Raw genomic sequence first — 17524 nt, 5'->3', positions numbered from 1 at the left:
AGAGAGGAGAGAATACATGGAGGACGGATCACATGGAGAGAGGAGAGAATACATGGAGGACAGATCACATGGAGAGAGGGAGGAGAGAAGATACAAGACAGTTTACAGGGGGCAGATCACATGTTCTGTGTATAATTATAAGGAAAATCTGAGCACCCACAGCAAGCTGCAGAGGCTGTAGAAGAGAAGCTAAGCAAATATTTTTTAATAAAGACCTATGGAGAAAGTTTTTAACTATAATAAGTACAAAGCAAGAATCAAAAGATTTCTGTAAGAATTTTCTGGCCGCACTGGGTTATTTCTCTTCTTCGTTCTTACATTGTGTCAGAATTTATATATAATATCCAAATCTTTGTTCCCAGGATGAGGAGGATGAAGACATCGATAACCTGGTGGAGATTCATCGCCTGACCACAGCTAGAAGCAGCCTGCGCAGCGGAACGTCCACGGTAAATCTCCTCTATAGGTGGCGACATACGGTGTTACAAGATGAAGCCGTCCGGCCAGGGTTCTGCCAGATCAGCTGCGGGGTCCACCTCCTGGCATAGCGCCCCCTTCAGTGTAATTCATACAGTGCAGTGTACAGGACAACCCAGAAGCCTCTATGACATCACAGACTGGTCCCACTATGGCCTGCTGACCAGTGGACCCATTGTTATAGGGTTTACATCCAGGGTCCTTGTGACCTTCTCGTCTGCTCCTCCACTCTAGAGGGGTCGTCTTCTACCAGACATTCTGGATTCATCTCTAGTAATGCTACAATGTAAGTGGGAAATCCTGTAATGGGCGAGAAGGTCCATGTGTTATGAGTTGGGATTGTGCGATGATCTGCAGAGGAGGTCACAGGTTAGGTCCAGTGGTGACCCCATCTATGAGTGGCTGGGATGGCGGCTCCATGTGACAGTCTCCTCTGACACCTCTTCGCGGACTCTCTTCTCTGTCTTGCAGAGCACTCTGGGAAGTATGATGAGCCTCTATAGTGAGGCCGGAGACTTCGGAAATGTCATCGTAACCGGAGAAATCCTGTTCTCTATGAGATACGACGGCAAAACCCAGATCCTAAGCGTGGTTGTGAAGGAGTGCCGGAACCTGGCCCACGGGGATGAGGTGAAGAGGAGGTCCAACCCGTGAGTGCCGCCATCTTGTCTCTACTAGGTTATAGACGCTGAGATATTATCCTGCTGTTACTAGATACTTACCTGGGTCCTGGCAGCATCATCAATAATACAGCCTCCCCTCCCCCATAATACAGCCACCCCCCCCCCCCATAATACAGCCTCCCCCCCATAATACAACCTCCCCCCCATAATACAGCCTCCCCCCCATAATACAGCCTCCACTCCCCCATAATACAGCCTCCCCCCCCATAATACAGCCTCCTCTCCCCCTAATACAGCCTCCCCCCCTAATACAGCCTCCCCCCCATAATACAGCCTCCCACCCCATAATACAGCCTCCACCCCATAATACAGCCTCCCCCCCATAATACAGCCTCCCCCCCATAATACAACCTCACCCCATAATACAACCTCCCCCCATAATACAACCTCCCCCCCATAATACAGCCTCCCCCCCATAATACAGCCTCCCCCCCCATAATACAGCCTCCCCCCCCATAATACAGCCTCCCCCCCTCATAATACAGCCTCCCCCCCCATAATACAGCCTCCCCCCCCATAATACAACCTCCCCCCATAATACAACCTCCCCCCACATAATACAGCCTCCCTCCCATAATACAACCTCCCCCCCATAATACAGCCTCCTCTCCCCCATAATACAGCCTCCCCCCCATAATACCGCCTCCCCCCCCTAATACAGCCTCCCCCCCTAATACAGCCTCCCCCCCATAATACAGCCTCCCACCCCATAATACAGCCTCCACCCCATAATACAACCTCCCCCCATAATACAACCTCCCCCCCATAATACAACCTCACCCCATAATACATCCTCCCCCCATAATACAACCTCCCCCCCATAATACAGCCTCCCCCCCATAATACAGCCCCCCCCATAATACAGCCTCCCCCCCATAATACAGCCTCCCCCCATAATACAGCCTCCCCCCTCATAATACAGCCTCCCCCCCCATAATACAACCTCCCCCCATAATACAACCTCCCCCCACATAATACAGCCTCCCCCCCATAATACAACCTCCCCCCCATAATGCAGCCTCCCCCCCATAATACATCCTCCCCCCACATAATACAGCCTCCCCCCATAATACAACCTCCTGCCATAATACATCCTCCCCCCATAATACAACCTCCCCCCCATAATACAGCCTCCCCCCATAATACAGCCTCCCCTCCCCCATAATACAGCCTCCCCCCCATAATACAGCCTCCCCTCCCCCATAATACAGCCTCCCCCCCATAATACAGCCTCCCCCCCATAATACAACCTCCCCCCATAATACAACCTCCCCCCCATAATACATCCTCCCCCATAATACATCCTCCCCCATAATACATCCTCCCCATAATACATCCTCCCCATAATACATCATCCCCCCATAATACATCCTCCCCCCATAATACATCCTCCCCCCCATAATACAGCCTCCCCCCCTTAATACAGCCTCCCTCCATAATACATCCTCCCCCCATAATACAGTCTCCCCCCCCATAATACAGTCTCCCCCCCCATAATACATCCTCCTCCCCATAATACATCCCCCCCATAAAACATCCTCCCCCCATAAAACAACCTCCCCAACACATAATACATCATCCCCCCATAATACATCCTCCCCCCATAATACATCCTCCCCCCATAATACATCCCCCCCATAATACAGCCTCCCCCCCATAATACATCCTCCTCCCCATAATACACCCCCCCCCATAAAACATCCTCCCCCATAATACATCCTCCCCCCCTAATACAGCCTCCCCCCTAATACAGCCTCCCCCCCATAATACAGCCTCCCACCCCATAATACAGCCTCCCCCCCCATAATACAACCTCCCCCCATAAAACAACCTCCCCCCACATAATACATCCTCCCCCCATAATACATCCTCCCCCCATAATACATCCTCCCCCATAATACATCCTCCCCCATAATACATCCTCCCCCATAATACATCCTCCCCCAATAATACATCCTCCCCCATAATACATCCTCCCCCCATAATACATCCTCCCCATAATACATCCTCCCCATAATACATCCTCCCCCATAATACATCCTCCCCCCATAATACATCCTCCCCATAATACATCCTCCCCCATAATACATCCTCCCCCCATAATACATCCTCCCCCCATAATACATCCTCCCCATAATACATCCTCCCCCATAATACATCCTCCCCCCATAATACATCCTCCCCATAATACATCCTCCCCCATAATACATCCCCCCCCATAATACATCCTCCCCCATAATACATCCTCCCCATAATACATCCTCCCCCATAATACATCCTCCCCCCATAATACATCCTCCCCATAATACATCCTCCCCATAATACATCCTCCCCCCATAATACATCCTCCCCATAATACATCCTCCCCCATAATACATCCTCCCCCCATAATACATCCTCCCCCCCATAATACATCCCCCCATAATACATCCTCCCCCATAATACATCCTCCTCCATAATACATCCTCCCCCCATAATACATCCTCCCCCCATAATACATCCTCCCCCCATAATACATCCTCCCCCCATAATACATCCTCCCCATAATACATCCTCCCCATAATACATCCTCCCCCCATAATACATCCTCCCCCCTCCCATAATACATCCTCCCCCCCATAATACATCCTCCCCCATAATACATCCTCCCCCCATAATACATCCCCCCCCATAATACATCCTCCCCCCCATAATACATCCTCCCCCATAATACATCCCCCCCCATAATACATCCTCCCCCATAATACATCCTCCCCCATAATACATCCCCCCCCATAATACATCCTCCCCCCCATAATACATTCTCCCCCATAATACATCCCCCCCCCATAATACATCCCCCCCCCATAATACATCCTCCCCCCCATAATACATCCTCCCCCCCATAATACATCCTCCCCCCCATAATACATCCCCCCCCATAATACATCCTCCCCCCATAATACATCCTCCCCCATAATACATCCTCCCCCCATAATACATCCCCCCCCATAATACATCCTCCCCCCCATAATATATCCTCCCCCCATAATACATCCTCCCCCCATAATACATCCCCCCCATAATACATCCCCCCCCCATAATACATCCTCCCCCCATAATACATCCTCCCCCATAATACATCCTCCCCCCATAATACATCCTCCCCCCATAATACATCCTCCCCCCATAATACATCCTCCCCCATAATACATCCTCCCCCCATAATACATCCCCCCCCCCATAATACATCCTCCCCCCCATAATATATCCTCCCCCCATAATACATCCCCCCCCCATAATACATCCTCCCCCATAATACATCCTCCCCCCATAATACATCCTCCCCCCATAATACATCCTCCCCCCATAATACATCCTCCCCCATAATACATCCTCCCCCATAATACATCCTCCCCCCATAATACATTCTCCCCCATAATACATCCCCCCCCCCATAATACATCCTCCCCCCCATAATACATCCTCCCCCCATAATACATCCTCCCCCCATAATACATCCTCCCCCCATAATACATCCTCCCCCCATAATACATCCTCCCCCCATAATACATCCTCCCCCATAATACATCCTCCCCCCATAATACATCCTCCCCCCATAATACATCCCCCCCCCATAATACATCCTCCCCCCATAATACATCCTCCCCCCATAATACATCCCCCCCCATAATACATCCTCCCCCCATAATACATCCTCCCCCATAATACATCCTCCCCATAATACATCCTCCCCATAATACATCCTCCCCCCATAATACATCCTCCCCCCATAATACATCCTCCCCATAATACATCCTCCCCCCATAATACATCCCCCCCCCATAATACATCCTCCCCCCATAATACATCCTCCCCATAATACATCCTCCCCCATAATACATCCTCCCCCCATAATACATCCTCCCCATAATACATCCTCCCCATAATACATCCTCCCCCCATAATACATCCTCCCCATAATACATCCTCCCCCCATAATACATCCTCCCCCCATAATACATCCTCCCCCCATAATACATCCTCCCCATAATACATCCTCCCCCATAATACATCCTCCCCCCATAATACATCCTCCCCCATAATACATCCCCCCCATAATACATCCTCCCCCATAATACATCCTCCCTCCATAATACATCCCCCCCATAATACATCCCCCCCCATAATACATCCTCCCCCCATAATACATCCTCCCCCCATAATACATCCTCCCCCCATAATACATCCTCCCCCCATAATACATCCTCCCCCCATAATACATCCTCCCCCCATAATACATCCTCCCCCATAATACATCCTCCCCCCATAATACAACATCTCCCCATAATACATCCTCCCCCATAATACATCCTCCCCCCATAATACATCCTCCCCCCCCCATAATACATCCTCCCCCATAATACATCCTCCCCCCATAATACATCCTCCCCCCCCCATAATACATCCTCCCCCCATAATACATCCTCCCCCCTCCCATAATACATCCTCCCCCATAATACATCCTCCCCCATAATACATCCTCCCCCATAATACATCCTCCCCCATAATACATCCTCCCCCCATAATACATCCTCCCCCCCCTAATACATCCCCCCCCCCATAATACATCCTCCCATAATACATCCTCCCCCATAATACATCCTCCCCCCATAATACATCCTCCCCCCCCCCATAATACATCCTCCCCCCATAATACCTCCTTCCCCATAATACATCCTCCCCCCATAATACATCCTCCCCCCTCCCATAATACATCCTCCCCCCCATAATACATCCTCCCCCTCCCATAATACATCCTCCCCATAATACATCCTCCCCCCTCCCATAATACATCCTCCCCCATAATACATCCTCCCCCTCCCATATACATCCTCCCCATAATACATCCTCCCCCAATAATACATCCTCCCCCATAATACATCCCCCCCCATAATACATCCTCCCCCCCATAATACATCCTCCCCCATAATACATCCTCCCCCCCATAATACATCCTCCCCATAATACGTCCTCCCCCCATAATACATCCTCCCCCCATAATACATCCTCCCCCATAATACATCCTCCCCCCATAATACATCCTCCCCCCATAATACATCCTCCCCCCATAATACATCCTCCCCCCATAATACATCCTCCCCCCATAATACATCCTCCCCCATAATACATCCTCCCCATAATACATCCTCCCCCCATAATACATCCTCCCCATAATACTCCTCCCCCCATAATACATCCTCCCCCCATAATACATCCTCCCCCCATAATACATCCTCCCCCATAATACATCCTCCCCCCATATAATACATCCTCCCCCCCATAATACATCCTCCCCCATAATACATCCTCCCCCATAATACATCCTCCCCCCATAATACATCCTCCCCCCATAATACATCCTCCCCATAATACATCCTCCCCCCATAATACATCCTGCCCCCATAATACATCCTCCCCATAATACATCCTCCCCCCATAATACATTGCATTATCCAATCACGTCCATCGCTTTTTACAGATATGTGAAGTCTTATCTTCTGCCAGACAAGTCACGACATGGAAAGCGCAAAACTACGATTAAACGTAACAGTATAAACCCCGCTATACGGGGAGACCTTACAGGTAAGTGAATGTTGTCTATGGGTCATGTGATTATAGTATATATAGGCGATGATATAGTATATGTGATAGAATAGTATATAGGTGATAGTATAATATATATAGGTGATGATATAGTGTATATAGGTGATATAGTAGTATATAGGTGACAGAATAGTGTATATATAGGTGATGATATAGTATATAGGTGATGATATAGTATATATAGGTGATATAGTAGTATATAGGTGACAGTATAGTATATATAGACGATGATATAGTTTATAGGTGATGATATAGTACATATAGGTGATGATATAGTATATATAGGTGATATTGTAGTGTATATAGGTGACATTGTAGTGTATATAGGCGACGATATAGTATATAGGTGATGATATACTATATGTGATAAAATAGCATATAGGTGATAGTATAGTATATATAGGTGATGATATGGTATATATAGGTGATATAATAGTATATAGGTGACAGTATAGTATATATAGGTGACTATGTAGTATATAGGTGATGATATAGTAAATGTGATACAATAGTATATAGGTGATAGTATAGTATATATAGGTGATGATATAGTATATAGGTGATATAATAGTATATAGTTGATATACTAGTATATAGGTGATATTATAGGTAAATAGGCAATATCGTAGTATATAGGTGATATTGTAGTATATAGGTGACAGTATAGTATATAGGTGATATTGTAGTATATAGGTCATATTATAGTTATATATAGGTGGTGATATAGTACATAGGTGATATAATAGAATAAGGTGATATTCTAGTATATATAGGTGATATTGTAGTGTATAGGTGACAGTATAGTATATATAGGTGATATTGTCATATATATATAGGTGATATAGTATATAGGTGATGTTATAGTATATAGGTGATATTATAGTATATAGGTGACAGTATAGTATATATAAGTGATATTATAGTATATAGGTGATATTATAGTATATAGGTGATATTATAGTATATATGTGGTATTGTAGTATATAGGTGGTGTTGTAGTATATTATAGGTGATATAGTATATATAGGTGATATAGTATATAGGTGATATTGTAGTATGTAGGTGATATTGTAGTATATAGGTGATATTGTAGTATATAGGTGGTGTTGTAGTATATATAGGTGATATAGTATATGGGTGATATTATAGTGTATATATAGGTGATATTATAGTATATAGGTGGTATTGTAGTATATATAGGTGATATTGTAGTATGTAGGTGATATTGTAGTATATAGGTGATATTGTAGTATATAGGTGGTGTTGTATTATATATAGGTGATATAGTATATGGGTGATATTATAGTATATATAGGTGATATAGTATATGGGTGATATTATAGTATATAGGTGATATTGTAGTATATATAGGTGATATTGTAGTATGTAGGTGATATTATAGTATATAGGTGATATTGTAGTATATAGGTGATATTGTAGTATATATAGGTGATATTGTAGTATATATAGGTGATATTGTAGTATATATAGGTGATATTGTAGTATGTAGGTGATATTGTAGTATATAGGTGATATTGTAGTATATATAGGTGATATTGTAGTATGTAGGTGATATTGTAGTATGTAGGTGATATTGTAGTATGTAGGTGATATTGTAAGTATGTAGGTGATATTATAGTATATAGGTGACAGTATAGTATATATGTGGTATTATAGTATATAGGTGATATTATAGTATATAGGTGATATTATAGTATATATAGGTGATATTATAGTATATATAGGTGATATTGTAGTATATATAGGTGATATTGTAGTATATAGGTGATATTGTAGTATATATAGGTGATATTGTAGTATGTAGGTGATATTATAGTATATAGGTGACAGTATAGTATATATAAGTGATATTATAGTATATAGGTGATATTAGAGTATACTGTATATGTGATATTGATGACGTTCTCGGCGCGGTCATTGTGCTTTCCCTTCTGTAGTACATTGTCCCGGAGTCCATTTTGCTCACCAGGACCCTCCAGCTCTCTGTTTGGCACCACGACCGCTTCGGACGGAACACGTTTCTCGGGGAGGTGAACGTTCCGCTGAATTCCTGGAACTTTGACAGTATGATGGACGAGTGTCTTCCTCTTCACGGGAAGGTGATTCCCATCACATCCATCATTATCAGAGTCTTCAGAATTCTATTGTAAATGATCACATGACATGTGACTCCTCCCACACAGTCACCATAACCATCAGGTGTGAGGGTCACCATAACTATCAGGTGTGAGGGTCACCATAACCATCAGGTGTGAGGGTCACCATAACTATCAGGTGTGAGGGTCACCATAACGATCAGATGTGAGGGTCACCATAACTATCAGGTGTGAGGGTCACCATATCTATCAGGTGTGAGGGTCACCATAACTATCAGGTGTGAGGGTCACCATATCTATCAGGTGTGAGGGTCACCATATCTATCAGGTGTGAGGGTCACCATATATATCAGGTGTGAGGGTCACCATAACCATCAGGTGTGAGGGTCACCATAACGATCAGATGTGAGGGTCACCATATATATCAGGTGTGAGGGTCACCATATATATCAGGTGTGAGGGTCACCATATATATCAGGTGTGAGGGTCACCATAACTATCAGGTGTGAGGGTCACCATAACGATCAGGTGTGAGGGTCACCATAACTATCAGGTGTGAGGGTCACCATAACGATCAGATGTGAGGGTCACCATAACTATCAGGTGTGAGGGTCACCATATATATCAGGTGTGAGGGTCACCATAACTATCAGGTGTGAGGGTCACCATATCTATCAGGTGTGAGGGTCACCATATCTATCAGGTGTGAGGGTCACCATATATATCAGGTGTGAGGGTCACCATATATATCAGGTGTGAGGGTCACCATAACTATCAGGTGTGAGGGTCACCATATCTATCAGGTGTGAGGGTCACCATATCTATCAGGTGTGAGGGTCACCATATCTATCAGGTGTGAGGGTCACCATATATATCAGGTGTGAGGGTCACCATATACATCAGGTGTGAGGGTCACCATATATATCAGGTGTGAGGGTCACCATAACTATCAGGTGTGAGGGTCACCATATCTATCAGGTGTGAGGGTCACCATAACTATCAGGTGTGAGGGTCACCATAACTATCAGGGTCACCATAACTATCAGGTGTGAGGGTCACCATATATATCAGGTGTGAGGGTCACCATATATATCAGGTGTGAGGGTCACCATATATATCAGGTGTGAGGGTCACCATATATATCAGGTGTGAGGGTCACCATATATATCAGGTGTGAGGGTCACCATATCTATCAGGTGTGAGGGTCACCATATATATCAGGTGTGAGGGTCACCATAACCTATCAGGTGTGAGGGTCACCATATATCAGGTGTGAGGTCACCATATATATCAGGTGTGAGGGTCACCATATATATCCAGGTGTGAGGGTCACCATATATATCAGGTGTGAGGGTCACCATATATATCAGGTGTGAGGATCACCATATATATCAGGTGTGAGGGTCACCATATATATCAGGTGTGAGGGTCACCATATCTATCAGGTGTGAGGGTCACCATATCTATCAGGTGTGAGGGTCACCATATCTATCAGTGTGAGGGTCACCATATCTATCAGGTGTGAGGGTCACCATATATATCAGGTGTGAGGGTCACCATATCTATCAGGTGTGAGGGTCACCATATCTATCAGGTGTGAGGGTCACCATATATATCAGGTGTGAGGGTCACCATAACTATCAGGTGTGAGGGTCACCATATATATCAGGTGTGAGGGTCACCATATCTATCAGGTGTGAGGGTCACCATATATATCAGGTGTGAGGGTCACCATATATATCAGGTGTGAGGGTCACCATATATATCAGGTGTGAGGGTCACCATATCTATCAGGTGTGAGGGTCACCATATATATCAGGTGTGAGGGTCACCATATATATCAGGTGTGAGGGTCACCATATATATCAGGTGTGAGGATCACCATATATATCAGGTGTGGGGGTCACCATATATATCAGGTGTGAGGGTCACCATATATATCAGGGTCACCATAACTATCACTATGCCCTCGGTGTAATTGCGTTACGCTCCAATGACAACCAGTAATAAGTAGAAGTCACACTTGACAATTGAATAGATTTTCTTCTGCAGATCATCTCTCTCTCTCTGCAGATCATCTCTCTCTCTCTCTCTCTCTCTCTCTCTCTGCAGATCACTCTCTCTCTCTCTCTCTCTGCAGATCATCTCTCTCTCTCTCTCTGCAGATCATCTCTCTCTCTCTCTCTGCAGATCATCTCTCTCTCTCTCTGCAGATCATCTCTCTCTCTCTCTCTGCAGATCATCTCTCTCTCTCTCTCTCTCTCTCTCTGCAGATCATCTCTCTATGCAGATCATCTCTCTCTTCAGATCATCACTCTCTCTTCAGATCATCACTCTCTCTGCAGATCATCACTCTCTCTGCAGATCATCTCTCTCTCTCTGCAGATTATCTCTCTCTCTGCAGATCATCACTCTCTCTGCAGATCATCACTCTCTCTGCAGATCATTACTCTCTCTGCAGATCATCACTCTCTCTGCAGATCATCACTCTCTCTCTGCAGATCATCACTCTCTCTCTGCAGATCATCACTCTCTCTCTGCAGATCATCTCTCTCTCTGCAGATCATTACTCTCTCTGCAGATCATCACTCTCTCTGCAGATCATCACTCTCTCTGCAGATCATCACTCTCTCTCTGCAGATCATCACTCTCTCTCTGCAGATCATCACTCTCTCTCTCTGCAGATCATCTCTCTCTCTGCAGATCATCTCTCTCTCTGCAGATCATCACTCTCTCTCTGCAGATCATCACTCTCTCTCTGCAGATCATCACTCTCTCTCTAGATCATCTCTCTCTCTCTGCAGATCATCTCTCTCTCTCTGCAGATCATCTCTCTCTGCAGATCATCACTCTCTCTGCAAATCATCTCTCTCTCTCTCTCTCTCTCTCTCTGCAGATCATCTCTCTCTCTCTGCAGATCATCTCTCTCTCTGCAGATCATCTCTCTCTCTGCAGATCATCTCTCTCTCTGCAGATCATCTCTCTCTGCAGATCATCTCTCTCTCTGCAGATCATCTCTCTCTCTGCAGATCATCTCTCTCTCTGCAGATCATCTCTCTCTGCAGATCATCTCTCTCTCTGCAGATATCATCACTCTGCAGATCATCACTCTCTCTGCAGATCATCTCTCTCTGCAGATCATCTCTCTCTGCAGATCATCTCTCTCTCTCTGCAGATCATCTCTCTCTGCAGATCATCTCTCTCTCTGCAGATCATCACTCTCTCTGCAGATCATCTCTCTCTCTGCAGATCATCTCTCTCTGCAGATCATCTCTCTCTGCAGATCATCTCTCTCTGCAGATCATCTCTCTCTGCAGATCATCTCTCTCTCTGCAGATCATCTCTCTCTCTCTGCAGATCATCTCTCTCTCTGCAGATCATCTCTCTCTGCAGATCATCTCTCTCTCTGCAGATCATCTCTCTCTGCAGATCATCTCTCTCTCTCTACAGATCATCTCTCTCTCTCTCTCTGCAGATCATCACTCTCTCTGCAGATCATCTCTCTCTCTGCAGATCATCTCTCTCTGCAGATCATCTCTCTCTCTCTGCAGATCATCTCTCTCTCTGCAGATCATCACTCTCTCTGCAGATCATCTCTCTCTGCAGATCATCTCTCTCTGCAGATCATCTCTCTCTGCAGATCATCTCTCTGCAGATCATCTCTCTCTCTCTGCAGATCATCTCTCTCTCTGCAGATCATCTCTCTCCCTGCAGATCATCACTCTCCCTGCAGATCATCACTCTCTCTGCAGATCATCTCTCTCTCTCTCTCTCTCTGCAGATCATCTCTCTCTGCAGATCATCTCTCTGCAGATCATCTCTCTCTGCAGATCATCTCTCTCTGCAGATCATCTCTCTCTGCAGATCATCTCTCTCTGCAGATCATCTCTCTCTCTGCAGATCATCTCTCTCTCTGCCGATCATCTCTCTCTCTGCAGATCATCTCACTCTCTGCAGATCATCTCACTCTCTGTAGATCATCTCTCTTTCTGCAGATCATCTCTCTCTTTCTGCAGATCATCTCTCTCTTTCTGCAGATCATCTCTCTCTTTGCAGATCATCTCTCTCTCTGCAGATCATCTCTCTCTGCAGATCATCTCTCTCTGCAGATCATCTCTCTCTCCCTGCAGATCATCTCTCTCTCTGCAGATCATCACTCTCTCTGCAGATCATCTCTCTTTCTGCAGATCATCACTCTCTCTGCAGATCATCTCTCTCTCTCTGCAGATTATCTCTCTCTCTGCAGATCATCACTCTCTCTGCAGATCATCACTCTCTCTGCAGATCATCACTCTCTCTGCAGATCATCTCTCTCTCTGCAGATCATCTCTCTCTCTGCAGATCATCACTCTCTCTGCAGATCATCACTCTCTCTGCAGATCATCACTCTCTCTGCACATCATCACTCTCTCTGCAGATCATCTCTCTTTCTGCAGATCATCTCTCTCTGCAGATCATCTCTCTCTGCAGATCATCTCTCTCTCCCTGCAGATCATCTCTCTCTCTGCAGATCATCACTCTCTCTGCAGATCATCACTCTCTCTGCAGATCATCTCTCTCTCTGCAGATCATCTCTCTCTCTCTGCAGATCAATCTCTCTCTCTCTGCAGATCTCTCATATTTATCAATAGATACAAATAGTTTGATGCCCCGAGTGCTCACTAGATCCCCCGACAGGCCTTGTTCATCCGATCCGCATCACCCATTCTGGGACACCACAGAGCTGATCTTCCTTCTCAGACAGGTGAGTAGTTGCGGAAATGTTCGGAGAGCTGGGGGAGGAGCGGACACATAAATCTACGGGGGCGCAAAAAACCACCTCACACCGCAACTACTCACCTGTCTGAGGAAGGAAGATCAGCTCCGTGGTGTCCCAGAATGGGTGATGCGGATCGGATGAACAAGGCCTGTCGGGGGATCTAGTGAGCACTCGGGGCATCAAACTATTTGTATCTATTGATAAATATGAGAGTGATGATCTGCAGAGAGAGAGAAGATCTGCAGAGAGAGTGATGATCTGCAGAGAGAGTGATGATCTGCAGATTCTTGTACCATGAATATTTGAAGCATCAAGAAAATCTATTCAATTGCTTCTACTTATTACTGGTTGTCATTGGCGGCTCTGACCGGTCTTGTCACCGTCTTCTCTGTCCCGATTCTCTCACAGGGCGCAGCCGACACCGGCCCCGTATACAGAGGAGAACTGGTCGTGTCCCTGAAGTACATCCCCCCCCTCCAGGTCCACGGGCGGAAGCGAGAGGAGGAGAGGTGAGTCCGGACCCTTATATGAGAGGAGGAGAGGTGAGTCTGGACTCTTATATGAGAGGAGGAGGGGTGAGTCCGGACCCTTATATGAGAGGAGGAGAGGTGAGTCTGGACTCTTATATGAGAGGAGGAGGGGTGAGTCCGGACTCTTATATGAGAGGAGGAGAGGTGAGTCCGGACCCTTATATGAGAGGAGGAGAGGTGAGTCTGGACTCTTATATGAGAGGAGGAGAGGCGAGTCCGGGACTCTTATATGAGAGGAGGAGAGGTGAGTCCGGACCCTTATATGAGAGGAGGAGAGGTGAGTCTGGACTCTTATATGAGAGGAGGAGGGGTGAGTCCGGACTCTTATATGAGAGGAGGAGAGGTGAGTCCGGACCCTTATATGAGAGGAGGAAAGGTGAGTCTGGACTCTTATATGAGAGGAGGAGGGGTGAGTCCGGACTCTTATATGAGAGGAGGAGAGGTGAGTCCGGACCCTTATATGAGAGGAGGAAAGGTGAGTCTGGACTCTTATATGAGAGGAGGAGAGGTGAGTCCGGACCCTTATATGAGAGGAGGAGAGGTGAGTCTGGACTCTTATATGAGAGGAGGAGAGGCGAGTCCGGACTCTTATATGAGAGGAGGAGAGGTGAGTCCGGACCCTTATATGAGAGAAGGAGAGGTGAGTCCCGACTCTTATATGAGAGGAGGAGAGGTGAGTCTGGACCCTTATATGAGAGGAGGAGAGGTGAGTCCGGACTCTTATATGAGAGGAGGAGGGGTGAGTCCGGACCCTTATATGAGAGAAGGAGAGGTGAGTCCGGACTCTTATATGAGAGGAGGAGGGGTGAGTCTGGACCCTTATATGAGAGGAGGAGAGGTGAGTCCGGACTCTTATATGAGAGGAGGAGGGGTGAGTCCGGACCCCTTATATGAGAGGAGGAGAGGAGAGTCCGGACTCTTATATGAGAGAAGGAGGGGTGAGTCTGGACCCTTATATGAGAGGAGGAGAGGAGAGTCCGGACTCTTATATGAGAGGAGGAGGGGTGAGTCCGGACCCTTATATGAGAGGAGGAGAGGTGGGTCCGGACCCTTATAAGAGGAGAGGTGAGTCCGGACCCTTATATAAGAGGAGGAGGGGTGAGTCTGGACCCTTATATGAGAGGAGGAGAGGAGAGTCCGGACTCTTATATGAGAGAAGGAGGGGTGAGTCTGGACCCTTATATGAGAGGAGGAGAGGAGAGTCCGGACTCTTATATGAGAGGAGGAGAGGTGAGTCCGGACCCTTATAAGAGGAGAGGTGAGTCCGGACCCTTATATGAGAGGAGGAGAGGGAGTCTAGACCCTTATATGAGAGGAGGAGGGGTGAGTCCCGACTCTTATATGAGAGGAGGAGAGGTGAGTCCGGACCCTTATATGAGAGGAGGAGAGGTGGGTCCGGACCCTTATATGAGAGGAGGAGGGGTGAGTCCAGACCCTTATATGAGAGGAGGAGGGGTGAGTCCGGACCCCTTATATGAGAGGAGGAGGGGTGGGTCCGGACCCTTATATGAGAGGAGGAGAGGTGGGTCCGAACCCTTATATGAGAGGAGGACAGGTGAGTCTGGACTCTTATATGAGAGGAGGAGAGGTGAGTCCCGACTCTTATATGAGAGGAGGAGGGGTGATTCCCTACTCTTATATGAGAGGAGAGAGGTGAGTCCGGACTCTTATATGGAGAGGAGGAGGGGTGAGTCCGGACCCTTATATGAGAGGAGGAGAGGTGAGTCCGGACTCTTATATGAGAGGAGGAGAGGTGAGTCGGACTCTTATATGAGAGGAGGAGGGGTGAGTCTGGACCCTTATATGAGAGGAGGAGAGTCCGGACTCTTATATGAGAGGAGAGGGGTGAGTCCGAATTCTTATATGAGAGGAGGAGAGGTGAGTCCGGACTCTTATATGAGAGGAGGAGAGGTGAGTCTGGACTCTTATATGAGAGAAGGAGGGGTGAGTCTGGACCCTTATATGAGAGGAGGAGGGGGTGAGTCCGGACTCTTATATGACAGAAGGAGGGGTGAGTCCGGACTCTTATATGAGAGGAGGAGGGGTGAGTCCGGTCTCTTATATGACAGAAGGAGGGGTGAGTCCGGACTCTTATATGAGAGGAGGAGGGGTGAGTCCGGACTCTTATATGGAGACTACTGTTCATTCTAATATTGAGAAATGGGACTCGGAATATTAAGGTGACGAGCGGGGGGAGGAGCTGAACAGAGGAGGAGGGACCAAGTGGAGGGGAGGGGCCAGGCATAGGGGGAGTGGCCGAGTGCTCGTATTAGGGTTCATTTACTTTCATCTTTTACAGGTAAAGTGGAGGAAGGAGGAGAACTGCAGGTTTGGATTAAAGAGGCTAAAAACCTGACGGCCGTGAAGCCAGGTGGGACCTCCGACAGCTTCGTGAAGGGGTGAGGACCGTGGACGGGGACTCCATGCGACTTACATATAGATAGGAGGAGGGAGGAGGAGGATGGAGGGGAGGGAAGGGGGGGGGAGTGAGGAAGAACGAGGGGGAGTGAGGGGGAGGAGTGAGGAGGAGTGAGGGGGAGTGAGGAGGAGGAGTGAGGGGGAGTGAGGAGGAGTGAGGGGGAGTGAGAAGGAGTGAGGGGGAAGGAGGAGTGAGGGAGAGTGAGGTGGAGGGAGGGGGAGTGAGGAGGAGTGAGGTGGAGGGAGGGGGAGTGAGGAGGAGTGAGGGGGAGTGAGGTGGAGGGAGGGGAGTGAGGAGGAGTGAGGAGGAGTGAGGGGGAGTGGGGGAGGGGGAAGTAAGGGGATTGGGGAGTGAAGGAGGGGGGAGTGAGGGGAAGTGAGGAGTGAGGGGGGGTGAGGAGTGAGGGTGAATACGGGGTCACACACAGGCAGTATATGGGGGTCACAAAGGGGGCGGTATACAGGGTAACCAGGGTGGTATACAGGGTCACATGGGGGCTGGTATACGGGGTCACATGGGGGGTGGTATACGGGGTCACATGGGGGCGGTATACGGGGTCACATGGGGGCGATATACGGGGTCACATGGGGCGGTATATGAGGTCACATGGGGGCGGTATACGGGGTCACATGGGGCGGTATACGGGGTCACATGGGGCGGTATACGGGGTCACATGGGGCGGTATACGGGGTCACATGGGGCGGTATACGGGGTCACATGGGGCAGTATACGGGGTCACATGGGGCGGTATAGGGGGTCACATGGGGGCGGTATACGGAGTCACATGAGGGGTGGTATACGGAGTCACATGGGGGCGGTATACAGGGTCACATGAGGGTGGTATACGGGGTCACATGAGAGCGGTATACGGGGTCACATGGGGGCAGTATACG

The 17524-nt window shown here is 47.6% G+C and overlaps 1 protein-coding gene across 1 annotated transcript in view; it reads left to right on the top strand.

The window, feature by feature from the left end:
• Nucleotides 1–362: 362 nt before the first annotated feature.
• The window catches only part of LOC130306466 (synaptotagmin-like protein 4), a gene marked incomplete at its 5' end in the record, with an annotated part of 18165 nt that continues 1003 nt past the window's right edge, over nt 363–17524 (top strand). Inside the window, 8 exon segments of the mRNA XM_056552100.1 lie at nt 363–449; nt 949–1127; nt 6682–6760; nt 6762–6785; nt 8765–8926; nt 14091–14150; nt 14152–14191; nt 16512–16611. Of these exon segments, the coding sequence (XP_056408075.1) occupies nt 363–449; nt 949–1127; nt 6682–6760; nt 6762–6785; nt 8765–8926; nt 14091–14150; nt 14152–14191; nt 16512–16611 (731 nt within the window).

This window comes from Hyla sarda, unplaced genomic scaffold, assembly GCF_029499605.1.
Source record: "Hyla sarda isolate aHylSar1 unplaced genomic scaffold, aHylSar1.hap1 scaffold_1374, whole genome shotgun sequence".
NCBI classification, from domain to species: Eukaryota; Metazoa; Chordata; class Amphibia; order Anura; family Hylidae; genus Hyla; species Hyla sarda.
This window is presented reverse-complemented; position numbering and strand designations above follow the sequence as displayed.